At 35.2% G+C, this 27,830-nt stretch overlaps 1 protein-coding gene across 4 annotated transcripts in view; it reads left to right on the forward strand.

Annotated features, from left to right (window-relative positions):
- ATRX (ATRX chromatin remodeler) overlaps positions 1-27,830 on the forward strand; it is a 284,375-nt gene that overhangs the window by 82,552 nt on the left and 173,993 nt on the right. For 3 of the 4 annotated variants that reach the window (XM_070366289.1, XM_070366286.1, XM_070366290.1), the window contains 7 exons: positions 12,623-12,678; positions 13,567-13,619; positions 14,495-14,619; positions 17,769-17,882; positions 21,887-21,996; positions 23,745-23,812; positions 24,111-27,172. In XM_070366289.1, coding sequence (XP_070222390.1) covers positions 12,623-12,678; positions 13,567-13,619; positions 14,495-14,619; positions 17,769-17,882; positions 21,887-21,996; positions 23,745-23,812; positions 24,111-27,172 — 3,588 coding nt within the window. The remainder of the gene's footprint in view (positions 1-12,622; positions 12,679-13,566; positions 13,620-14,494; positions 14,620-17,768; positions 17,883-21,886; positions 21,997-23,744; positions 23,813-24,110; positions 27,173-27,830) is intronic. The other variant, XM_070366287.1, reaches the window with a different exon arrangement.

The raw sequence follows: 27,830 nt of genomic DNA on the forward strand, positions 1-27,830 counted from the left end.
GAGAGAGGGCCCAAGTAAATAAAATGAGAAATGAAAGATGAGATTTATCAACTTGTATCACACCAATGTGCCAATAATGAGGGCTTCCCTGGTGGCTCAGTGGTAAAGAATCCACCTGCCAATGTAGGAGACGTGGGTTCAATCCCTGGGTTGGGAAGATCCCCTAGAGAAGGAAATGGCAACCCACTCCAGTATTCTTGCCTGGAAAATTCCATGGGCAGAGGAGCCTGGAGGGGTATTGTCCATGGGGTCACAAAGAGTCAGACGTGACTTAGCAACTGAGCACCCACCATGCCAACAGTGGAGAACATCAAAGAAATGGATAAATTCCTAGAAACATACAATCTTTCGAGAATGAATCATGGAGAAATGCAAAATCTGACTGATTACTAATAAAATTCAATCGGTAATGAAAAAGCTTCCAACACACAAAAGTCAAAGACCAGATTGCTTCATAGGTGAATTCTATCAAACAAAGAATTATATCAACAATATTACAATAATTTTATATGGTGACAGATGGTAACTAGCCTTGTAGTCGTGATCATTTTGAAACATATAAAATATTGAATCACTATGTTGTTCACCTAAAAAGAATACATTGTCAATTTTATGTCAAAATGAAAGAATTAGATAGAAATCTGCATTCTTGATGAGGCATAATGGAATTAAAGAGATCCCAATAGGTTTTATAAAATGGAGAAGGACATCTCACTTAGAAGAGAGCTACAGCTTGGGAGCTCCAGGACCTGCAAAAATTCTTACTGTATCTGGTTGGATTACAAGTGCAGTCCAGTTAGGGCTAAAAGAACAGAATAAAGTTTTCAGCTGCTTATACCAGAGGGTATATATTAATATTTTGTGGTTTGATTTCAGCTGAATTAACTGTCTGCTATTAACAGAATCATCAACTAGAAGGGCATGCAGTGTTTTCACTATATCTTAAAATATGTCCAGTATCCAATCTGAAATACTGGATTAGATATAAAGAGGAAACTGTGACCCATGCTGAAAAGGAAAGGAAATCAATAGTGACAATCCACATGTCTTAAATTTTGAAATTAGCAAACAAGAATGTTAAAGCAGCTATTGCAAACTTATTAACAAAGGCACTAATTTGCTTTAGTATAATAAAGCAAATAGGCCTGGCCTGCTGCAATTCATGGGGTCTCAAAGAGTTGGACACGACTGAGTGACTGAACTGAACTGAATAAAGCAAATATATTTGTGAAGAGTGGACAGATAGAAAATCTCAGTACAAACATGGAAAATGTGAAAAAGGACCAACTTGAAATTCTAGAACTGAAAAATGTAATTTCTGAATAACAAATACTTGTATTTAACAGGAGATTAGAGATAGCTGTAGTAGTGTCAGTGAAGTTGATGATATTCTAACAGAAATTATCAAATCTGAGAATAGAAAACATTGAAAAATAAAAAGCATATAGAACACTTGCTCTTCAGATCCTTTCCACAATTAATTTGTATAGTTATCAATCAGATACATGTAAAGAATAGGAATGCTTCAGTTCAGTCATGCAGTCGTGACCCACTCTTTGCGACCCCATGAATTGCAGCATGCCAGGCCTCCCTGTCCATCACCAACTCCTGGAGTTCACTCAAACTCACGTCCATTGAGTCAGTGATGCCATCCAGCCATCTCATCCTCTGTCATCCCCTTCTCCTCCTGCCCCCAGTCCCTCCCAGCATCAGAGTCTTTCCCAACGAGTCAACTCTTCGCATGAAGTGGCCAAAGTACTGGATTTGAGCTTTAGCATCATTCCTTCCAAAGAAATCCCAGGGCTGATCTCCTTCAGAATGGACTGGTTGGATCTCCTTGCAGTCCAAGGGACTCTCAAGAGTCTTCGACACCACAGTTCATAAGTATCAATTCTTTGGCGCTCAGCTTTCTTCACAGTCCAATTCTCACATCCATACATGACTACTGGAAAAACCATAGCCTTGACTAGACGGACCTTTGTTGGCAAAGTAATGTCTCTGCTTTTGAATATGCTGTCTATGTTGGTCATAACTTTCCTTCCAAGGAGTAAGCATCTTTTAATTTCATGGCTGCAGTCACCATCTGCAGTGATTTTGGAGCCCAGAAAAATAAAGTCTGACACTGTTTCCAGTGTTTCCCCATCTATTTCCCATGAAGTGATGGGACCAGATGCCATGATCTTAGTTTTCTGAATCTTGAGCTTTAAGCCAACCTTCTCACTCTTCTCTTTCACTTTCATCAAGAGGCTCTTTAGTTCTTCTTCACTTTCTGCCATAAGGGTGGTGTCATCTGTATATCTGAGGTTATTGATATTTCTCCCGGCAATCTTGATTCCAGCTTGTGCTTCTTCCAGCCCAGCATTTCTCATGATGTACTCTGCATAGAAGTTAAATAAGCAGGGTGACAATATACAGCCTTGATGTACTCCTTTTCCTATTTGGAACCAGTCTGTTGTTCCACGTCCAGTTCTAACTGTTGCTTCCTGACCTGCATACAGGTTTCTCAAGAGGCCGGTCAGGTGTTCTGGTATTCCCATCTCTTGAAGAATTTTCCACAGTTTATTGTGATCCACACAGTCAAAGGCTTTGGCATAGTCAATAAAGCAGAAATAGATGTTTTTCTGGAACTCTCCTGCTTTTTTGATGATCCAGCAGATGTTGGCAATTTGATCTCTGGTTCCTCTGCCTTTTCTAAAACCAGCTTGAACATCACAAAGTTCACGATTCACATATTGCTGAAGCCTGGCTTGGAGAATTTTGAGCATTACTTTACTAGCGTGTGAGATGAGTGCAATTGTGCGGTAGTTTGAGCATTCTTTGGCATTGCCTTTCTTTGGGATTGGAATGAAAACTGACCTTTTGCAGTCCTGTGGCCAGTGCTGAGTTTTCCAAATTTGCTGGCATATTGAGTGCAGCACTCTCACAGCATCATCTTTCAGGATTTGAACTAGCTCAACTGGAATTCCATCACCTCCACTAGCTTTGTTCCTAGTGATGCTTTCTAAGGCCCACTTAACTTCCCATTCCAGGATGTCTGGCTCTCGGTGAGTGATCACACCATTGTGATTATCTTGGTCATGAAGATCTTTTTTGTGCAGTTCTTCTGTGTCTTCTTGCCACCCCTTCTTAATATCTTCTGCTTCTGTTAGGTCCATACCATTTCTGTCCTTTATCAAGCCCATCTTTGCATGAAATGTTCCCTTGGTATCTCTAATTTTCTTGAAGAGATCTCTAGTTTTTCCCTTTCTGTTGTTTTCCTCTATTTCTTTGCATTGATCGCTGAGGAAGGCTTTCTTATCTCTTCTTGATATTATTTGGAACTTTGCATTCAGATGCTTATATCTTTCTTTTTCTCCTTTGCTTTTCACTTCTCTTCCTTTCACAGCTATTTGTAAAGCCTCCCCAGACAGCCATTTTGCTTTTTTGCATTTCTTTTCCATGGGGATGGTCTTGATCCCTGTCTCCTGTACAGTCCATAGTTCATCAGGCGCTCTATCAGATCTAGGCCCTTAAATCTATTTCTCACTTCCACTTTATAATCATACAGTGTGGACGTTAGGAATGCTTAACAATAGAGAAAAAAGTGCTGATAGAAACTCTCACTTGGCCCAGTGTTCTATAGTTTTTGTTGTAGTGATTTTGTTGTTAGTCATATACAAATTTGTTACATTTTTAGCAAATTATTTCATTTTGGGGGTGCTATTTTAAATTCCCTGGCTTTTAAATCTCAAGTTCTAATTGTTCATTGCAATAATTCTGTTATGTTTTTTATGTTGACCTTTATTCTGTGAATATGCTCTAGATAGCTTCTTTTTCATCTTTCAAATTTATTGAAATTTTCTACCTAATCTGGTTGTCTGCAAATTGGGTCATGTTTATTTCTTACTTTCCATCGTATGGCTTTTAATTCCTTTTCTTGTCTCATTATGCTGCATAGGACTTTCTGTATTTTCTGTTATTATGTTGAAGAATGATAATAGACATCCTCTTGGTATTTCTGATATCAGTGGGAAAGCATTGAACTATTTTATCATTAAGTATGGTGGTTCCTGAATAAGATTTTTGTAAATATTCTATCAAGTTGAGAAAGTTCCCCTCCCCTAGCTTTCTAAGTTTTCTTTCCTAAAGTGATATTTTTACTGAGATAGATGTAGATTCACATGCAATTGTAATATATGCACAGCTCTTTTGTACTTTGCCTAGTTTCTCACAATAGCAATGTTTTACAGAAGTATATTTTCAGTTAGCCATGTTACTGATATCTACCAGTATGACTCAGATTTCCTCAGTTTTATTGTACTTTTGTATTTGTGTTAAGTTCTACACAGTTTTATTACAAACATGAGTTGGTTCATGTTTGCATCACCACAGTCAACATGCAGATTTCTCATCTTGCCCTTTTGTAATCATGTTCAACTGTCTACCCATATTCCTACCTGTGCCTAATACCTGGAAATCACTAATTTATCCTCCATTTTTAATTTTTTTTTTCATTTTAAACATGTTCTATAAATGGAATCATATAGTTTGGGATTAGACATTTTAGGATTGTGTTTTTTCACTTAGCATGATTTCCTTGGGATTCACCCAGGTCATTGCATGTGTCAATAGTTCTCTCCTTTTTATTTCAATGTAGTGTTCTATGGTATGGGTATACTACAGTTGGTTTAACCATTTACTTGTTAAAGGACATCTTGGATGATCCCAGATTTGGGCTGTTACAAATGAGGGTGCTGATAAACATTTGTGTACAGGTTTTTGTGTCAGTGAAAATTTCATTCCTCTGGGATAAATGCTCAGGAGTGCAGTTGGTGGGTCATTATGATGGTTGTATTTTTTTAAAAAGCACTCCTAAACGGTGTTCCATAGTGGCTATGCTGGTTTATAGTCTCACAGCAATTTAAGAATGATCCATTTTTCTGTATTCTCTCCAGCATTTGATTTTACCATTGTTTAAAAAAAATTAAGAAATTAGACATTCTGATAGATACCTAGTTATAACTCAGTGTGGTTCTAATTTTCATTTCCCCAGTGACTAATAAAACTTTTAACACCATTATAGAGATAAAAATCACAAGTTTACAGTGTACAGTTCAGTAGTTTCTAATATGTTCACAGATACATGCAGCCATCACGACAGAAAATTTTATAATATTATTACCTGAAAGAGAAACCCCATATTCTTTAGTTATCACCCTCTATGCTGCCTTAAGCAACCACTAATCTACTTTCTCATGGTTTTCCCTGTTTCAGACTTTCTTATGAATGTCATTCTATTACGTGTGGTACTTTGTGACTGGCTTCTTTCATTTAGTGTAAAGTGTTCAAGGTGTATTTATGTTGTAGTGTATATTAGTATTTCATTTCTTTTTTTTTTTCAGTGTTACAGCTCTATTTTATTTAGAAGATAGCAGAAGAGTGAGAGAGAGAGAGAGAGAGAGAAAGAAAAGAGTATTTCATTTCTTTTTATGACCAAATAACATTATTTTATATAGAAATATCACATTGGTTGTTTTGTTGGTGGACAATCTTGTTTCTACCTTTGGTTATTATGAATAATGCTACTCTGAACATTTGTGAACAAGTTTGTGTGTGGCCACATATTTTCATTTCTCTTGGTTATATACATAGGGGTAGAATTGCTGAGTTATATGGTAACTCTGTTAAATCCTTTGAGGAGATATCAAACTGTTTCTCGAAGTGGCTACACCATTGCATGTTCTATCCAACAGTGTATGAGGATTCTGATTTCTCTGCATCCATGCCAAGAGTGCTTGTTATCTGATTTTTGATTTTAATTTTAGTCAACCTAGTACATGTGAAGTTGAGTCTTATTATGGTTTTGGTTTTCATTTTGCGTGATGGCTAATGACATTGAGTATCTCTTCATATATTTATTGGTAGTTTGTATATATTCCTTGGAGAATTATCTACTTAGATCCTTTGCTCAGTTTTAATTGGGTATTTTGTCTTTTTTATCACTGACTTATAAGTATTCTTTATATCTTCTAGACTTCTATTAAGATAAAATATATATAATGTAAAGTTTACTCTTTTGACTAATTTTTAATATACAGTTCTTTGGCATTAAGTACATTCACATTGCTGTGTGTGTGAATCATTACCATCCATCTCCAGAACTTTTTCATCTTCTCCAACTGAAACTCTGTACCCTTTAAAGTCACTAACTTCCAAATCCACTTTACCCCTAGTCCCTGGTGGCCACTATTGTACATTCTTTCTCTATGATTATGACTACTTTAGGAACCTCACATATGTGGAATCTACAGTATTTGTCATTTTATGTCTGTCTTATTTTACTTGGCATAATGCCTTCAAAGTTATAGTCAGTGTTATAGCATGGATCAAAAATTTCTTCCCTTTTAAGACTGGATAGCATTCAGTTGTGGAGAAGGCAATGGCACCCCACTCCAGTACTCTCGCCTGGAAAATCCCATGGACGGAGGAGCCTGGTAGGCTGCAGTCCATGGGGTTGCTAAGAGTCAGGCACGACTGAGCGACTTCACTTTCACTTTTCACTTTCATGCATTGGAGAAGGAAATGGCAACCCACTCCAGTGTTCTTGCCTGGAGAATCCCAGGGACAGAGGAGCCTAGTGGGCTGCCATCTATGGGGTCGCACAGAGTCGGACATTACTGAAGCGACTTGGCAGCAGTAGCAGCAGCAGCATTCAGTTGTGTAGATGTATGTGTTTCTTTAATTTTCTTGATGATTTCCTTTGAAGCACAAATGCTTTTAGTTTTGATAATGTCCACTGTATTTCTTTTTGTTTTTGTTGCTTGTACTTATGGTGTCATTTCTAAGAATCTATTTCTAAATCTGGGATCACAAAGATTTACCTCAGTGTTGTTTTCTAAGAGTTTTATAGTTTTAGCTCTTATGTTTAGTTCTTTAGAGTTAATTTTTGTATGTGGTGTAATACAGGTCTCTAACTTAAGTTTTTGAATGTGAATACATAGTTGTTCCAGTACCATTTGTTGAAAAGACTATTTTCTTCCTGTTGAATGGGTGTAGCATCCTGTTGAAAATCATTTGACCATAGACATAGGGGTTTATTTCTGAACTTTCAGATCTTTTCAGCTGATTCTTATGTCTATCCTTTTGCCAGTACCACACTATATTGATTATAGTTGTTTTACACTAAGTTTTAAAATCTCTAAGTGTGAGTCTTCCTATTTTGTTTTGACTATCCTGGGTTCATTTTAATTGTACATGAATTTTAGAATTAGCTTATCAGTTTCTACAAAGAAGCCAGTGGGATTCTGACATGGATTGCCTTTTTTAAAATTGTGGATTCATTTGGGGAGTATTGCTGTCTTAATGTTGTTTTCTATTTAATGATCATGCATTGTTTTTGCCATTTATTTAAATCTTTAATTTATTTCAATGATGTTTTGTAGTTTTCAGAGTGTAAGTTTTAAACTTCTTTAAGTTTTTTCCTAAGCATTTTATTCTTTTTGATGCTATTATAAATGGATTGTTTTCTTAATTTTATTTTCAGATCATTCTTTGCAAGTGTATAGGAATGTAATTGACTTTTATTTTTCTCATATCCTTCAGCCTTTCTGAACTCTTTCATTAGTTCTAATATTTTTTAGTGGATTCCTTAGGACTTCTATACACAATATATATTGTCTCCAAAGACAAATAGTTCTACCTCTTCCTTTTCAGTCTTCTTGCCTTTTATTTCTTTAACTCATGGTTACTTGTTCTGGCTGGAATCTCCATTACAGTGTTGAATGGAAGTGTTAAGAGAGGATTTCCTTTTCTCATTCTGCCCTTAGGTGGAATGGATTCAGTCTTTTACCATTAAGTATGATATTGCTGCTGCTGCTGCTGCTAAGTCACTTCAGTTGTATCCGACTCTGTGCGACCCCATAGATGGCAGCCCACCAGGCTCCGCTGTCCCTGGGATTCTCCAGGCAAGAACACTGGAGTGGGTTGCCATTTCCTTCTCCAGTGCATAAAAATGAGAAGTGAAAGTGAAGTCGCTCAGTCGTGTTTGACTCCTAGCCACCCCATGGACCGCAGCCTACCAGGCTCCTCCGTCCATGGGATTTTTTGTAGTTGTTGAGTAAGTTCCGTTTGTTAAGTTTTTAAAAATAAATTTTATTTTTAAGAGCTATTTTAGGTGCACAGAAAAATTGAGTAGAATGTACAGAAATTTTCTATTATGCATCCCCACATATGCACAGCCTCCCCCAGTGTAAACTTCCTGTACCACAATTGTACATTTGTTACAGTTGATGAATCTACAGTGACAGTCATTATCATCCAAATGCATAGTTTGCATTAGATTTTACTCTTGGCGTTGTACATTCTAGGGATTTTGATAGATGCATGATGATATCTATCTATCATTATAGTATCATACAGGTTAGTTTAGCTGTGAAACTGTATACCCCAGATTGGGACTTGAAACCAATCCCACCTCAGATGGGACTCAAACCCAGTGATGCCTCAGTTGGAACTTGGACCTACAATCTCTGACATAGGAGAGAACTCGAACCTCCCAAGCAGAAACCATACACCTGGTGTCAGAACTCAATGAAACTCAAGTTTTTTATGTCTCAGCACAGATGGAATTCAGCAAGAGGCAAAGTGATAGACAAGAACTAGATTTGTTAATATAGGATGTTTGTGAAGGGTATAAGCAGGCAGGCAAGAGGGCTCTGCCCCCAGAACTTAGTGGGTCACGTTTTTAAAATTAAAGGAAAAGTGAGGAGAGAGAGAAGACCACCTTCTGCTTACTTTGTAAAGATGTTGCAGGAAAATGGGATATGAGAGGATGGTCACATCCCAGGTCTTGGGTGAGTTCCTGGTATGAGCTGCCAAGTGAGGGTCCTTGGCTTCGCACAGGAAAGAATTCAAGAGTGAGCTGTAGTTAAGTGAAAGCAGGTTTATTGAGAGAAATACACATTCCATAGGCAGAATGCTTTCTATCTCAGAAGGTGAGAGTGGCCCTGGGAGATAACACACTCCATTAGAGTGTGGTCCATCTCAGAAGTTGAGAGCGGCCCTGGGAGATAACACACTCCATTAGAGTGTGGTCCATCTCAGAAGTTGAAAGGCTCTGGGGTGTGAGGGTGGTTTGTTTTTAAGGGCTTGGTAATTTCATAGACTAACAATATTATTCCAACTATTTTGGTGCAGGGTGGGGATTTCTAGGAATTGAGCCATCATCTTTTCTTAGCCTTTTATGGTTAGCCTAAGAACTCCTATGATGCCTGTAGGTATGTCATGTAGCATGCTAATACATTACAGTGAGTGTATAATGAGACTCAAGGTCTACTGGAAGTCAAATTTTCCACCATCTTGGGCCTGGATGGTTCTTACCAGTTTTTATTGTATCCTCAATGACAATGTCATTCTTTTAAATGGTTGTTCCCTGCCACCTTCCCTCCTATCTCAAGTTCAGCGACACTAAAAATCCTCTGGTCCATCTTTCCATTCTTCCCTATCCCCCAAATCCTTGGTAACCATTGATCTTTTTACTATTTCCATAGTTTTGTCTTTTCCCGAATGTCATGTAGTTGGACTCATATAGCATTTAACTTTTTGAGATTGGCTTTTTTCACACCAGTCAGTTCAGTTCAGTCACTCAGTCATGTCCAACTCTTTGTGACCCCATGAGCCGCAGCACGCCAAGCATCCCTGTCCATCACCAACTCCCGGAGTCCACCCAAACCCATGTCCATCGAGTCTGTGATAACATCCAACCATCTCATCCTCTGTCATCCCCTTCTCCTCCTGCCCTCAGTCTTTCCCAGCATCAGGGTCTTTTCAAATGAGTCAGCTCTTCGCATCAGGTGGCCAAAGTATTGGAGTTTCAGCTTCAACATCAGTCCTTCCAATGAACACCCAGGACTGATCTCCTTTAGAATGGACTGGTTGGCTCTCCTTGCAGTCCAAGGGACTCTCAAGAGTCTTCTCCAACACCACAGTTCAAAAGCATCAATTCTTCAGTGCTCAGCTTTCTTTACAGTCCAACTCTCACACCCATACATGACCACTGGAAAAACCATAACCTTGACTAGACGGACCTTTGTTGGCAAAGTAATTTCTCTGCTTTTTATTTATTTATTTTTAAAATTTAAATTTATTTATTTTAATTAGAGGCTAATTACTTTACAATATTGTATTGGTTTTGCCATACATCAACATGAATCCGCCATGGGTGTACACATATTCCCAATCCTGAACCCCCTCTCCCACCTCCCTCCCCATACCATCCCTCTAGGTTATCCCAGTGCACCAGCCCCAAGTTTCCTGTATCCTGCATTGATGCTGTCTAGGTTGGTCATAACTTTCCTTCCAAGGAGTAAGCATCTTGTAATTTCATGGCTGCAGTCACCATATGCAGTGATTTTGGAGCCCCAAAAAATAAAGTCAGCCACTGTTTCCACTGTTTCCCCATCTATTTTCCATGAAGTGATGGGACTGGATGCCATGATCTTAGTTTTTTCACATAGTAATATACATTTAAAGTTCCTCCATGTCTTTTCATGGCTTGCTAGCTCATTCCTTTTTAAAGCTGAATATTATTCCATTGTCTGGATGTACCACACGTAGTTTATCCAATTCACCTTTTGAAGAATATCTTGGTGTTTTCACATTTTGGCAATTATGGAAAAAGCTACTTATGAAGGTGTTGATATAAATAAAAAATACTTATAAACATCATCAGTGTGCAGTTTTTTGAGTGGACTTTGTTTTCAGCTTATTAGGTTAAATATCAAGGAATGTGATTGCTGGATCAGGTGGTAAGAGTTTGGTTAATTTTGTAAGATATTGCCAAAAGTGGGTGGATCATTTCACATTCCTACCAACAGTGAATAGTTCCTGTTATTCCACATCTGTACCAGCATTTAGTATTGTCAGTGTTCTGTATTTTATTCATTTTAATAGGTGTAGAGTGTTATCTGGAGAAGGCAGTGGCAACCCACTCCAGTACTTTTGCCTGGAAAATCCCATGGACGGAGGAGCCTGGTAGGCTGCAGTCCATGGGGTCGCTGAGGGTTGGACGTGACTGAGCGACTTCACTTTCACTTTTCACTTTCATGCATTGCAGAAGGAAATGGCAACCCACTCCAGTGTTCTTGCCTGGAGAATCCCAGGGATGGGGGAGCCTGGTGGGCTGCTGTCTTTGGGGTCGCACAGAGTCAGACACCACTGAAGTGACTTAGCAGCAGCAGCAGAGTGTTATCTTACTGTTTTAATTTTTGATCCCCTAATGAGATATGATGATGTGGAGCACATTTTCATATGCTCATTTGTCATTTATATATGTTCTTTGGTAAAATGTCTTCACATCTTTTGCCTGTTTTTAATCATGTTATTTTATTATTTTTGAGTTTCAGTTTTTAAAATTTATTTTAGATAATAATTCTTCATTCGATATATCTTTTGCAAGTAGTTTTTCTCTGTAGCAGAAAGACATGTCTTATTCTTTTGAAGTTTGCTAGTATTTTATTAAGGACTTTGGCCTTTGTATTCATAAGTGGTATTGGTCTGTAGATTTCTCTTTTTATAGTATCTTTTCCGATTTGATATGATACTGGTCTCATTGAATGAGTTGAGATATATTTCCTCCATTTTTATTAGAAGACTTTATGAGAAAATGGAGTTAATTCTTTTTTTTTTTTTTTTTTTGAATGTTTGGTGTAATTTGGTGGTTAAACCATCTGGACCTTTGCTTTTCTTTGTGGGTAGATTTTTGATTACTAATTCAGTCTTTTCAGTTACAGATCTGTTCACGTTGTTTATTTTTTCTTGTGTCAACTTCAGTAATTCATGTGTGTTTAAAAATTTGTCCATTTCATTTAGGTTATCTAATTTTTTGGCATACAATTGTTCATGATATTCCTTTATAATATTTAATTTCTTTAAGGTAAATAGTAGATCTCCTCTTTAACTTCTCATCTTGTGTCCTTTTTTCTTGGTCCATGTACCCTAAGTTTTTTTTTTTTTTTTCCAATTTTTCTCATCTTTTTAAAGAACTTATTTTGATTTCATTGATTTTCCTCTATTGTTTTTCTGTTCCCTGGTTCACTAATTTCTGTTCTAATCTTTATTATTTCCTTCCCTCTGCTTTCTTTAGGTTTAATCTACTAAAATCTTTACTGGTAAAGGAAAATATATTGGGTTTGCCAAAAAGTTCATTTGGGTTTTTCTGGAAGATGTTATGGGAAAACCTGAATGAACTTTTTGGCCAACTCAGTGCAATTAATTAATAGTGTGTTTTTATTTTTAGTAGAAGATGGAACTTAAATTTTCTTTTAAGAGAAAATCTTTAAAAGGTTACAATAGGAAATGTTTTGATTACAAACTGCTCCTTTCAGAAATGCCTTTTAAAAATGGATTGGTATGTCAAAAGGGTGATTATAGGCAGAAAACATTTTTTAACCAAAGCAATATATTAAAAATATTTTTACTGGAGTATAGTTGATAGAAAACTCTTATATTTTAATGTGAGTAAAGCATTACCAATACTGCCATACAACATAGATAGAAAAATGGGTTCATAGAATTGTAGGTATTGGTGTTCTGTTTGATAATGCACCAAAGAGATAAATAATGCTTTCATTTCTTGTCTTTTAAGATAAAGCCAGTGGGTCTGGCAATAACTCTGATATGATGGAAAACAGCAGGGAAGAGGTAAGAATAACTTGGAGCATTTAAAAGATATTTATTACATACTACTAACCAACTAGAGTAGATGTCATCAGTTTGCTTTTATTTAATATATGCGTGTGTTTGAGTTTACTCTTATAACCAAGTATTATTATAACTTTATTTTCAGTAATTGTTCACTTTTTGATGGTGTTTACTGTTTTTGTTAGTGCTGTGGTTTGTTTCACCTTAAGTCAGACTACTGAAGGCTAGCTAACAGGTATTTGAATGTTATTATATTGTAACAGTGGTGCTCAAGGGGATTGTTATGGGCATAACCTTATGGTTCTGAGATGGATATTCAGAATTTCTTCAGCATTATTATCAGAACGCATCCTGAGGTCCTTCATCTGATAATGCCAGCCTACACTGTGTTTTAGAATTCTTTCTACCCAGTGTGAAAAATTGAATCCAATAAAATACACTGATTGTATTGGCAAAATGGAGGTAAATTTAGTATCTCTGAGAAAATTGTAGAAGGTACTCTGTGCCATGTATTAGGATAGAGAAAATGACACATTTTTAGATTCTTAAAACTGTCTTTTGGGATCTGGTTACCTCTTCATCTTTGTTTTGTGTTTGTCGGCATAGGCCAAGATCGTGGTACAGCAGTGTATCATTTTCTATTCCTCAAAATTCAAAAGTAATAATTTAACAAAAAGAGATAGTCTTTTTTTTTTTTTAAGAGATAGTCTTAAATCAAGGAAACCTTGAGAGTAAATGAGAATTAGTTATTGATGTTCCTTTTAGAAAAATATTTTAGGCATACAAATTATGTCTCATTCTACATATTATAGATGTTGGTATAGGGAAATAATTGTAGGGATGGTTCTCAGAGTTTTACTCACTTTTGTACTTATTTCTTGCATTTAGGGAGCTAGCTCTGCAGAAAAATCCAAATCGTCAGGATCATCACGATCAAAGAGGTTGGTTGATACTGGAGGGAAAAAAGTTACTTTCTTTTTCAGGTTGTTCTATTTCCTTTTTATTAGAATAATCTGTTTTTTCCTAAACTTCAAGCACTCTTGTTCTAAGTAAACTATTTTATACAAGCATATATATTTTAAAAAGGGCTGTTGTAATATAATGAATCCTCTTGTATCTATCACTTGACTTTTAATTTTAACTAAAATTTTCCCAGGGGAGGATTTATTATGTACTAGTGGCCCTGGCAGTATATAGGTAATGCCTTTCAGATAATATATGTGCTTTAAAAAAAGGAGAAAAGGGAAAATGAAATGTTAAATGTCTCATGAGGCAATATGAGTGTTTTAGGGTTATACAAAATTGTCTAGGATGGGAAATGGTAGCCATAATAGTTATAAGGAAGTTATAAGACGATCAAAGAGTGGTTAAAATACTTATCTGTGTTAAATTGTCAAAGTGAATTGTACATAAAGACTGAAATTACTCCAAGCATAATGTAATGTGTAATATACTATGAAATATAGTTTTTATTAGAAGTTTGCAGTTTATTCTATTGGCCTTTTTTTTTTAATTAGTGAAAATGTCTTTTAATAATCACAGTTTGTTTGTTATTAACTTATTCCCTAAAGTAGTGATTCTTAAATAGGAGTTCCCCTTTAAATACTCTTTACCTTTTTTAGAATGTGCATGCCTTGGTCCTGCTCAAGACCTACTAAATTGTAATGTGGTATAGAGATGTATGCTTCCCTAGGTGATTCTGATACGTATCTCTGGTTAAGAGCCACTGCTTAATCTAAACATGTTATTTATGTTATTTGGGTGTTTTTCAATTGTCAGAAATGTCTGTAATTCTATGGACTTAATTTTTTCATAGGAAACCTTCAATTGTAACAAAGTATGTAGAATCTGATGATGAAAAAACTTTGGATGAAACTGTAAATGAAGATGCTTCTAATGAAAATTCAGAAAATGATATTACTATGCAAAGCTTGCCAAAAGGTAAAGTGTATTAATTTTTTATATGAAGTTAAAGTTGAAAAATATCTTTAAATGTCATTACTATAAAATTAGAAATTGATTATTGTAAGCTGTGTGTCAAGGACCAAACCTGACATTTTAGTAGCAGTGGTTTGGAAATGTATTAGTATGGTAATGATAATGTGTGTTCCTGAGGTTAAATATTTAGAATATATAGTCAGGTTTGAAAAGAAAACTTATTTTCTCTTTCCATTGGTTTCTAGTTTCCAAATTATACTTGAATGTGGAAGTTGGTTTAAATGCTTAGTATGTTAAGTTTTGGTTCAGTGAATTTTAATGTGCTTGCTTTACAGAAAAACATAATGAATACACTGAAAACGTCTCAAAAACATTTAAAGTTTAATTTATTCTTACTGCATTCTTAAATTCCCTAAGATTCAAAGTGAAGTTATGTGTTAAATTTGATTTAGGTATATTTCTTGTAATTATCCTTTTTAAAATGCCTTGTCACATTTCCTCTCAACTGTTATGTTTCTAATCTTAAAAGTTGCATTGATTAGATTGGGGCCAGGTAGGGTGGATAGGGGAGAAGCCAGATGAAAATCTTGGACTTTTCATAGCTCAAGTCTAAGAGCAGTGTGATTACATGATGAGAGAATGACATGGTCTTGGTAATTTCATGGTGTTTCAGAATCAAAAGTTTTGATTTGTTTCTTTATTGAATAATATGTTCAAGGCTCTTAGATTTTTCAGATTTGTTATCACTGATCATTTACAGCAATGTTTACTACTTTATTCTCTGTCTCTACTTATGTTTATGTGACACATGTTTTGATTATGGAAGTTTAAAAAATGATGAATAGGAGGATAATACATTTCTTGACTAGGAAAAATTAGGAGTTACAATAGATAAGAAATGATGAATGAGAGGAGGAAGAAAGAAGAAAAATTAATGGGCCTACCATTTACATGGCTTTGAAAATCATTTTATGTAATGGTTTTGGTGGCCTAAAGCAGAAACAGCTAACATGGCAGTCTGAGTTTCATAGGTAGTGATTCACTTTGGATTATTACATTCTCAGTGGTTGTTAGTGGAAGTCCTTATGATGGCCACTGGGTGAGCTAAGAACTAGGAGTTCCAATGTTTCTTTTAGTGACATTATGGAAGAAAGTTAGTATGGGATGTTATTAACCTGAACTAAGGGTAATTCTCTTCCACCAAACCAAAATAGACCTGTTTCATAAGGTCAAATTTGGTTGTTTATCACTATTGTTATAATACTGAGTATGTATAAGTACTGGACTCCTTAAAAATTAACTCATTTAACTCTCAAAGCAATGCTGTAAGGTAGTTATTGTTTCTACTTGTAGAGATGAAGGAACAAATTCAGAACTCAAGGAACTTTTTTAGCTTTAAATTAAAAAGTTAAGATTTGAACCCAGGTCTGCCTGAATCCAAAGCTAGTGAGTGCTCTTTCCACTCTGCTGCTTTGCTTTCATTTATAGAAGAATCTTCATAAAGAAATCTTTTTTTTTTTCCCCCGGTGTGTGTGTGTGGGTGGGGGGTGTTATCTGTAAATCTTTAGCTTTTTTCAAATGCCAGGGCTTCTCTGAGAGTACATATGTGGAATGGTTGTTGTGAATAAAGGTTTTTTTGTGTGTGTGTGGATATTACTTATATTTACCAGCTTGTAAAAAACTCAATCCTTTGTGCCCTATTTGCCCCCGTTTTTTCAGAGACTCAGAAATTCATTTAACCTCGGTTAAACCTCACTGCTGACTAACAAAGACCTATGTTTCAGGGAAACAGCCCCTGACAACTACCAGGTTTTACAGTTCGCCCTTCATATCCGTGGGTTCTGCCTCTGCAGATTCAACCAACCTCAGATCAGAAATATTTGGGGAAAAAATTCTGGAAAGTTCCAAAAAGCAAAACTTGAGTTTGTCATTTGGCAGCTGTTTATATAGGGTTTACATTGTGTTGGGTATTGTAAGTAATCTAGAGATGATTTAAAGTATACAGAAAAATGTGCATAGGTTATAGGCTATTTTACATAAAGGACTTGAGCATCCACGGATTTTGGTATCCAAGGGGTCCTGGAACAAATCCCTCATGGATACTGAGGGACAATTACACTTTCTTAATTGTTGTCAGTAATGCCCAGTTGGGCTTTTCTGGTGGCTCAATGGTAAAGAATCTGCCTGCCAACGCAGGAGAAGTAGGTTCAATCCCTGGATCGGGAAGATCGCCTGGAGAAGAAGATGGCAACTCACTCCAGTATTCTTGCCTGGGAAATCCCATGGAGAGAGGGGCCTGGTGGCCTACAGTCCTTGGGTTCACAAGAGTCAGACACGACTTAGCGACTAAACAACAATGCCTAATTACTAAGCCCAGCAATATAGGTAAAGTGAGACCTAGACCCTTTTTACCATGCCTCTGCTTTATTTGCTCTTGAGAGATTAAAATGAAAAATTAGCAACCTCTCTCCTCAGTTCACATGTTTTATGGCTAAGAGAGTGCATTCTTTCTAAAAGATTCCATAGGGACCAACAATTGATTTCATTCTGCAATTTATTGTTATAGCACTTGAGCTTAAGTACCTAAGGCAATATTTGTTTAAAACTCTTTAAGGACTTTCAGGGTACTGGAACTTTGACTTAAGTATTTAGGAAATGGTACAGAATAGTACAGCAGTAATAGCAGAATATAAAACAACACTTAAGAGTATTTTGCTGCCTTTATGGTTTAGCGTATGAGAAGAATAGGATGTCTTTAAAGCTTTCTTTTCTGATCCTTTTGTTTTTTAAACTGTGGAACTTAGCATAGATGTTCATAGTCAAAAAAGCTTTTGTGATAGGCAGTATAAAAATTGAGAACTGGGCTAAAGCTTTTTAACTTTATTCACACATTTCTGTTACAAATCAGTTCATAATACTTCCCCCCCCACCACCATTTTTTATGAACTATGTTTCCAACAAGTAATTTGATTGTTGACACCTGGCCCTTTTACTATTTCCCTGTTTTATTTATTATTGAGAGGTCCTTATATAAATATTGAAAGCTTGAAAGAAACAAAACTATGTTCCAGCAATGTTGGCTTTATCTGGAGTCTTGTACTTCACTTGCACATTTAATATGTGTAATGGTTTTTTAAATGAAATCATTCTAGGTACAGTGATTGTACAACCAGAGCCAGTGCTGAATGAAGACAAAGATGATTTTAAAGGGCCTGAATTTAGAAGCAGAAGTAAAATGAAAACTGAAAATCTCAAAAAACGCGGAGGTAAATACAAGTGAAAATGAAAACATGAGTTTAAATTGCTGTTTATGACCATATTGGAAAATCTGATGTACTTACTAAAAATACCTCCACTTTTCTGCCCATTGTTTTTTAAAAGCACTACTTAAAAATAACTTCTGTTTCTTTCTGAGCTCTGAAGCAGAAAAGGTTAAACACCATTGATTAAAATACCTTTGCCTTCAGTGGCTATTAAGTTATCTCAAGAAGCTTAGTATTTCCTTCTTACACATGTCAGTTCTGTAATGCTTATATGCCAGAATACCATGTGTTCCCTCTCACCTGAAAGAATTTTAGATTTGGACAAAGTCTTGCACGTGGCCTTCAGATAACTTTATACATATCTAAAACATTGTTTCAGAGAGTGATGAACATCTGCTTTAGTGTCACCTTGGGTGCTTATATTAAAAATGCAATTCCCTTGACTCCACGCGTGACGATTTAGAATTTCTGGGGATGATGTCAAGACCCTACTCCGGTTTGTTGTTATGTGCATTAAAGTCAGATATCTGTTGGTTTAAGGATATCAGTGTAGATATGAATAGGAAGGAGAAGGGAACTAGAGCTAGGAACCTTCCTTTCATCTGTCTCAGTCACCTCTTCCTTTGTCTGTCCACCCTCACTTACACACACAACAATTGGCTAGTCATCTGTAGAAAGTGAGCATGAGGAAGATTCATTTAAAAATTCACTACAGTGAAGTTTGTGTCCTACTTGTTTGTGTGTGAGTTTAAACTAGTGCCTGTATGTATTTTTGGGGCATATTAACAGAGCCAGAATCCGTTATGATAGAAAGAATGCGTCTCTAAAAGATAGAAATGACACTAAATTTCTAAATGGAAGTGTAATGGAAGCCTGTCTGTTTAATATTTATCATTTTAATTGTGAAATTATAGAGTAGTTCTTATTTTGCTGAAATTTTGTGTAGATTTTATTCCAGTGCTATATGATATCTTGGTGGTACCAGTAAAATATATCTGTATTTGTACAATAGTATATTGTATTAGATGTGTGTATAAATATATATATGTAAATTTTCAGATTCAATTCATTATGTTTAGAGATCAAGAAAATGTAGTTTAGTCTTTTGTCCACCAGGGGGTGTTCTGCCTCTTTCAAGCATAAGGAAGATTTTTTTGAGACTGCCATTGCAGCAACAGAGCTCACCAAACTAAGTAGTAGTCTTTAAAATAAGAGAATCAGCAAGTAGAAGATGATGATAAGGACCAGCAGTAAGAGTTTTCTTTCTTCTTATTTCTGGTTATGGATCCTCTAGGAAGACAGATAACTAAGTATAGTGCCTTGTGTCAAAATTAATATCTAGTGGTGTCTTTTGGGGAGGGACTCTGGAGTAGTCAGTGCCTCAGATATGGATAATGGCTAAAAGGAGAATAAAAAAGAGTTACAGTTATTGGGGAGGGTGATTTTAGTGCTAATTTACTATGCTGCTGGTATTTGGTCTGAGCTGATATGTCTCTGGAACATTTTATTGAGTGTTCTGTGTAAGAATGTTTATATTGTGCTTAAGGGAATATGTGTGTTTATAGCCATATGATAGCTAAATCTTTTTTGTTAATTTTTGTCTTAATAATTTGCTACATCTTTAAGCTGTCGGAAATCACATAGGATTTTAACTGTTTTTACCTATATACCCATGTATGAATGAACTAGTGATCCGAGGTACTGAACTGTTAGTTAATATTCAAACTTCATAGGAAGTTAGTTCTAAAATTGAAGTCTAATTTAGGAAACTGTCAAGAAGGTAAACTTTATACATAAAATAGTCTTATAATGATTTGAAACAAAATTAAACATAAAGATATTGACCATTTAAGGAGCCATTGTTTTTTTAAATACCATAGAAGATTTTGACATCCTTTCCCTAGTTCAGTTGTTAGAAAACATATTTTACATTTAATTTTTCTATATGACAGAATAATTCTCTCCTTAGGTTTGATAAAATGTATTGAGGTCAGAAATGAAAATGCCTCTTTTCCATTTATATGCTGTATTATAACCATTATTTCATAACTAAAAAAATAAAACATACATCCATAGAGAGATGTCTAGTAAAGTACCACTTAACCAGTTTACAATATTTGCTTCAGATCTCACTTAAATAAAGTATTGGTTTATTCCTATTTCCTCTTTCGCACTTCAGGTTGTGATTATTTGAAGTTTGTGTGCATATGTGCTGTTTCCATGCATGTTTTTATATTTTTTTTTTACCTAATTTTGCTCAAAAAGTATTTGTTTTTCATTTAAAAATATACATAGTAGTATCTGTAGATATCCTTTTTCAGCATTTTTTATTCAACTTTGATTTTGAAATGTATTCATATCAGTAAATGTATAATGGGTTTTTTACTTTTCACTGTTCTATAGAATTTAGTTATATAAGTAAATCACTATCCATTTCCTAAATGTGAAATTATTTCTAATTTTTTGTTTTCAAATTTTTCCCAATTGCTAGTTAGTACTTCAGTGAATATCTTTTATGATTCTTTATGCACATTTGGGGAAAATTCTCCATTGGATCACCTAGCTTTTTAAAATTCTTGAGTGATATATGTGCAAAAGCATAAAGAATATGCTTAATATTATCTAACATTGGATGAACATTCAGACTCTAGCTTTTCATTACTTTGTTAGCTTACATGAATGTAATCATTATTTGATATGAAAAAACACACTGTAAATTTATTTGTGTTTAAAGTACAGAATATATGAATACTCACAATCAAATACTAATGCAGGATGGTATGATTTAAAATAAAATATAAGCAGCTTTATAGAGTGTGATGGTGCCCTTATACTTTGGTTAACCTTTTTTAACTTCTGCAAGTAAAAATATTTGTGCTGATACTTGGTGCTTTGGACCTTAAAACTAAGAATAACACAAAATAGAAAATTAAAAGGTGAGAAATACCTATGTTGTTTTGTCTTTTTGTTAGGGACAGAGACAATTTCTTTTCCTTTTTTTTTTTTTAAGTCTTATTCCCTTCCCCCCCCCCTTTTTTTTCCTTCAGTGAATGAAGGCATTTTCACTGGCCTCTTTTGAGTCATATTCTACCATCTTATTTGGATAAGAGTTATTTGCACATCAGAGTCACCTGTAAAACTTTCAGTGGGTTAGGGATGGAATGGCTGTCCCTGTTTTTAAAAGATTCTTTGTCTGATTCTAATTTTCAGTTGAGATTGTGAAGCACTGTGTAGAACTAGAGATGAGGGTGAGGCAGAAGTTCCTTTTATTCTTGTGTAGGTTATCTTCAATCTGTTTTTCTGCAGAAACTGTGGCATGGGACTCTGTCAAAACCCAGCCATTCTGAGGTTTTCCTGCCAAGATAGATATACCTGCCAATCTTATTTGTCCGTATTTGGAAATAGTGGACAGTGCTGATATGGACTTGACAATGGAGTAGATATAGAAAAAAGGCAGGTTAATGGGGATCGTGGATAGTATTGAAGGGACTTTGAGGAAGGAAATTGGTAATATAAAGTTATCAGGTTTTTACATACTTTTGAAAGGATCTGTATAGACAATTCCATTTTGAGAATAAAAATTTTATGGTATACCTAACTAAAGTATAGGGTTCCAAAAGAATCTATTCCATGTATTTCACTTGCTTCTCCATTCTTTAAGAACTGATGCTGAATTTATTTGTGAAGCAGTAGCAAAATGAAAAGAGCTCTTGGCACCTATTTTTAGAACTTCTTTTATGGAATCTCTTCATGTTATGTCAAGTTGTTGTGAGAAATAGAGTTTGCATCTGTAAAAGGGAACAAGTTAGCTCTGCAATTTGTCAAGGTTGTCATGTTTTTAGTAAGTCCATAAAATTATTAACCTTTTTATTTGTATCCAAAATGTCATTTTCCCAAGGATTATGAAGTATTTAATTTTCAATTTGAATGTTGGGAAATGCTAACTAAAATATATGTCTTTTTATATGTGTGTCTATGTGTGAATAATGGTCACTCTTTTCTTCTAGAAGATGGGCTTCATGGGATTGTGAGCTGTACAGCTTGTGGACAACAGGTCAATCATTTTCAAAAAGATTCCATTTATAGACATCCTTCACTGCAAGTACTTATTTGTAAGGTGTGTAATGATCTGTTGATAATTCCACAAATATTTGAATGCTTAACATGTGTCAGACTTTTGATGCACAGTGATGAAGATGGAAATGGTTTATGCCATTGGAGGGCATATACTGTAGTGGGGAAGACAGCCATGAAAGGGCCAATAAGTGCTACGATAGGGGAGATACCGTGTACTTTGGGAACACATGAGAAACCATTGTAATTTGGAATTGATATATAATGGAGATGATACAGCTGATGTCTGAAATATAAATAGGAATTAGCTTGGCAAAGTGGGATTGGTTCAGTATATTTTAGGCCAGAGGCAACATGATATTCAAAGACTCATAGGTGAGGGACAATGTGGTGTGTTGGAAAATTGCAGAGTATATGTGTGTGCACACATATGTTTTATAACCTTCCCTCTTTATAAACTCTAATTACTCAAATCTAAACTCTCCATGTAGAGTAGTGTTTTGACTTAATTTGGAGATTGTAGATTTTAAAAATATTTCATATGTATTGAAGATAATTTTAATAGTCTATGTAAACTTTTTTATAAGTAATACCTTGGAATTAATTTTAAATGTCTACTTTATCAAGAATATCATTTCCCCAACTCATATTACTGCTAAATTAATACTGTAGTAGTTTGTTTCCCAATAAAATATCTACTTGAATTGTAGGGGCAGACCAGACTTTCCTTAATTAGAGTTCCAATTGTAGATCTTGCATGAATTTTTGATAGATGTAGACCGACTGAGCGACTTCACTTTCCCTTTTCACTTTCATGCATTGGAGAAGGAAATAGCAGCCCACTCCAGTGTTCTTGTCTGGAGAATCCCAGGGACGGGGGAGCCTGGTGGACTGCCATCTATGGGGTCGTACAGAGTTGGAGATGACTGAAGTGACTTAGCAGCAGCAGACCAACTTAAGCTAAATTTACTGCCTAAGAGGCAGTAATTTGTGTCCTTCCTTTTCTTGAATTCAGTTCAGTCAGGCTTCTAGTTTTAAATTGTGACAGCTGAATTTTGCATCTATTGGATTTGTAATGTGCATTCCTTTTTTCTTGTATATGTAATTGTTTTTTTTCAAAGGCCAATCTATTGAGCCCAGGTCAGTAATCAGTAGTTGTCATCAGTGGTCATGGAACCTTCCCTTTTCTTTAGTTCCAGTGAGAAGGAATTTAAAGTCAGACAGATTTGGATTTGAATATCAGTTTTGCCTTTGTAATTGTATGACTTTTGGAGATTTATTTACATATTAATGAACCAAAGCCTTGTCTCTCAAATTGGGCAGTAATACTGCCTATCTTACAGAGTAGGTGTTGGAGATTTAAAGATAACATAGGGCAGAAAAGGATACTATTGCTCAGTTCTACACACAGTAGCTGTTTATATATGATGACTATTAAATTAGTATTAAGTAACAACAAATCTAATACATTTTTATGTAGATCCTTGGTAGCTAGCCATATGAGATCAGAAATTTGCCTTACCAAAATCTTCTATCAATTTTTATATATGGAACAGTGGTACTTGATGATATGGAAATCTGTTTTAATTTCTTGAGCTATTCTTGTGTCTCTAAAGTACTAGTTGGGGTGGCACAGTGTTTTTGCTTTGATTCTCTAAAACACACATACACACACATATATAGATACATTCCCTTTACTTTTTTAATGACTTAAAAAAATGAAGTTTTTCTCCTTTAAGAATGTTAAAAATTTTGAGTAAATTTCCCCTTTCTCTCTCTTTTTTTTAATAGAATTGCTTTAAATATTACATGAGTGATGATATTAGTCGTGACTCAGATGGAATGGATGAACAGTGTAGGTAGGTAATAAATCAAGATGAACTAAAATTCAGTGTTGTCTACTTGAGGGAAAATTCTTATATAGTCTGTTATTAAATCTTTTTTTTTTTGTGGTATCATCATTGATATCTTTAATGGAAGGTTTTCTTTTCCACATAGCCCTTGATTTATATCTTAATTCTCTAACAAAGAATAAGTAAATGACCTAAATTACTTTGCTATTAAATTGTTGGCAAGAAATTTTAATTGGTTTAGTACTATAAAGATTTAAAATGAGTTTCATTTTTGAATAATATTTTAATCTTTAAATAATTGCAGATGGTGTGCAGAAGGTGGAAACTTAATTTGTTGTGACTTTTGCCATAATGCCTTCTGTAAGAAGTGCATTCTTCGCAACCTTGGTCGAAAGGAGCTGTCTACAATAATGGATGAAAACAACCAATGGTATTGCTACATTTGTCACCCAGAGCCTTTGTTGGACTTGGTCACGGCGTGTAACAGCGTATTTGAAAACTTAGAACAGTTGTTGCAACAAAATAAGAAGAAGATAAAAGTTGACAATGAAAAGACTAGTAAAGTATATGAGCATGCACCCAGATTTTCTCCAAAGAAAAACAGTTCAAATTGTAATGGAGAAGAAAAGAAGTTAGATGATTCATATTCTGGTTCTGTAACCTACTCTTATTCAGCACTAATTGTGCCCAAGGACATGATTAAGAAGGCAAAAAAACTGATTGAGACTACTGCCAACATGAATTCCAGTTACGTTAAATTTTTGAAGCAGGCAACAGATAATTCAGAAATCAATTCTGCTACAAAGTTACGTCAGCTTAAGGCTTTTAAGTCTGTGTTGGCTGATATCAAGAAAGCTCATCTTGCATTAGAAGAAGATTTGAATTCAGAGATTCAAGCTTTGGATGCTGTAAACAAAGAGAAAAATACCAAAGAGCATAAAGTCATAGATGCTAAGTCTGAAACAAAAGTAAGAAAAGGAGAAAAACCTTGTGTTTTGGAAAGGAAGGATATTTCAAAATCAGAAGGTAAACTGTCAAGAAAGCAGGTGGATAGTGAGCATATAGGTCAGAGTGTTGCAGTAGAGGAACAAAGAGCACATAAAAATGACAGTACTGAACATAAGAAATCTGATAAAAAAGAACCTCAGTATGAACCTAGTAACACTGCCGAAGACTTAGACATGGATATTGTGTCTGTTCCTTCCTCAGTTCCAGAAGACATTTTTGAAAATCTTGAGACTGCTATGGAAGTTCAGAGTTCAGCAGAGTATCAGGGAGATGGCAACAGTGGAACTGAACAAGAACTGGAGACTTCTGTAAAATTAAATATTACTTCAAAAGACAACAGAGGAGGTATTAAATCAAAAACAACAGCTAAAGTAACAAAAGAATTATATGTTAAACTCACCCCTGTTTCCCTTTCTATTTCCCCAATTAAAGGTGCTGATTGTCAGGAAGTTCCACAAGATAAAGATAGCTATAAAAGTTCTTGTCTGAACCCTAAGCCAGAGAACTGTGAACTTGGACAGGAAAAGAATGATAATGAGCATTTGGCTAAAAGTGAAGTTCCGTTACTTTCAGAAGAATCTGATCTTCGAAGATCCCCGCGTGTAAAGACTACACCTTTGAGGCGACAGACAGAAACCAACCGTACAACATCTAATTCAGATGAAGAAAATAATGAAACAGTTAAGGAGCAACAAAAACTTTCGGTTCCAATGAGAAAAAAGGATAAGCGGAATTCTTCTGACAGTGCTATAGATAATCCTAAACCTAATAAATTGCCTAAATCTAAGCAGTCAGAGATTGTGGATCACATTTCAGATTCTGACGAAATGCTGACAATCCTCAAAGACATGCCCAGTATGAGTCACAGTTCTTCAGATACTGATATTAATGAACCTCATACAAATAACAAGAAGACTTTTTATTCAGAGATTCAAAGAGGGAAAGATGATAAAAGAAAAAGGAAACGAAAAAGTTCTACTTCTGGCTCAGATTTTGATATTAAGAAAGGTAAATCAGTTAAAAAGGCTATAATTTCTAAAAAGAAACGGCAAAACCAGTCTGAATCTTCTAATTATGACTCAGAATTAGAAAAAGAGATAAAGAGAATGAGTAAAATTGGGACTGCCAGAACAACCAAAAAAAGAGTTCCAAATAAAGAATATTATGATTCTTCTGAAGATGAAAAACACAGCAAACAAGGAATGGATAATCAAGGTCATAAAAGTTTGAGGACTGCACAGGAAGGACCATCTGATGATGTTGAAAGGAAACAAGAGAGAGAGAATTTCTCTTCAGCAGAAGGCACAGTTGATAAAGACAAGACCATCATGGAATTGAGAGATCGCCTCTCTAAGAAGCAGCAGCCCAATGTTTCCTCAGAGAGTGCTGATAAGCTTTGTTCTGGGAAAGAGGAGAGTTTTAATTCTCCAGAAGATAAAAAGGTTGCTGAATCTAAAGGAAAGAGTAAGCACCAGCGAACCAGAATGTGTCAGAAAATACTGGGTGGCTTATGTGATGTTGCTGAGAAGTTCTCAGAGAAAGAACAGAGTGATGAATCCTCTGAAGATGATAACGAGCAGAGCAAAAAGGAAATTGAAGAAAAAGAAAAGAAAACTGCAGACTTGAATAAAAAAGTGATGGAACAAGAGTATGAATCATCATCTGATACTACTGAGAAATTACCTGAGGGAGAAGAAATTTGTGACTTTCCTAAAAGCATAAAACAAAATAAGAGCTCAGCTGATGGGGAAAAGAAATGCAAAAAAATTAAAGATAAAGCTTCTAAAAAGAAGGGTGAATTATCTGATAATTCTGAGAAGTTACCAGGGAAAAGAGAAAGTTGTGACTCTTCAGAAGATAAGAGGAGTAAGAATGGAACATCCAGTAGAGAGAAGAAAAGGTTCAACTTGCCTGAAAAGAGTTCAAGGAAGAGACAGGATTGTTCATCATCTGATACAGAAAAATATTCCATGAAAGAAGATGATTGTGATTTTTCTGATAAGAGACCAAAAGGAATAGAATTAAGGGAAAGAAGGAATTTAAATTCAAATAGAAATAGCAAGGAAGTACAAAGTGGCTCATCTTCTGATGTTGAGGAAAGTTCTGAAGATAATAAAAACCTGAAGAAACAAAGAGCTTTAGCTAAAAAGAAGGCAGGCAGTATAAAGGAGAAAATGAGAAACTCCTTGAGAACAAGCACTAAAAGGAAGCAGGCTGACATTACTTCCTCATCTTCTTCTGATATAGGAGATGATGATCAGAAATCTGTAGGTGAGGGGAGCAGTGATGAGCAGAAAATTAAGCCTGTGACTGAAAATTTAGTGCTGTCGTCACATACTGGATTTTGTCAATCTTCAGGTATGGGAAAACAAATAGAATATTTATACTTTTCCCCTCTTGAATAACTACATTGTTTATTTTCTCTGTAGTCAGTCAAATGCAAGGCTACTTATTGTGTAGGAAAACACCATTTAAAAATTCTTTAGAGATTTTCTAGAACCTCTTTCTCCAATTTTTTTTGTCACCATTGGGAGGTATTTGAAACATTATTAGTGTTCTGTATCATGTATACCAAATTTGTTGGGTAAATTTCTTTATTAATGTTTAATGCTTTTCTTTGGAGTAATGAAAAGTAATTTATGAAGGAAAATCAGACTGTTGATAGTAGTTCAGTGGATATTTACTCATGTAATGGAGATGAGTGCTTGTTATGAGTATGACATGTTATGTGAAAGTTTTAACTGCTTTGCCATGCATCTGACTTTTATTTTTTTATTTAATTGGAGGCTAATTACTTTACAATATTGTGGTGGTTTTTGCCATACATTCACATGAATCAGCCCTGATTTTTAAATTGGGCACATTAACTTTGTGTCTATGAAATCCTCTGAAAAATTTAAATTTACTTTATTGAAACCTATTGCTGATGCTCATCATTTTTTTTTCTAATAACATGAACAGATGTTTCCATTTTTAACATTAACAAAAGAAAAAAAGAAAAAAATCCAGAAAGTAC

Source organism: Bos mutus, chromosome X (genome assembly GCF_027580195.1).
Source record: "Bos mutus isolate GX-2022 chromosome X, NWIPB_WYAK_1.1, whole genome shotgun sequence".
Taxonomy (NCBI): Eukaryota; Metazoa; Chordata; class Mammalia; order Artiodactyla; family Bovidae; genus Bos; species Bos mutus.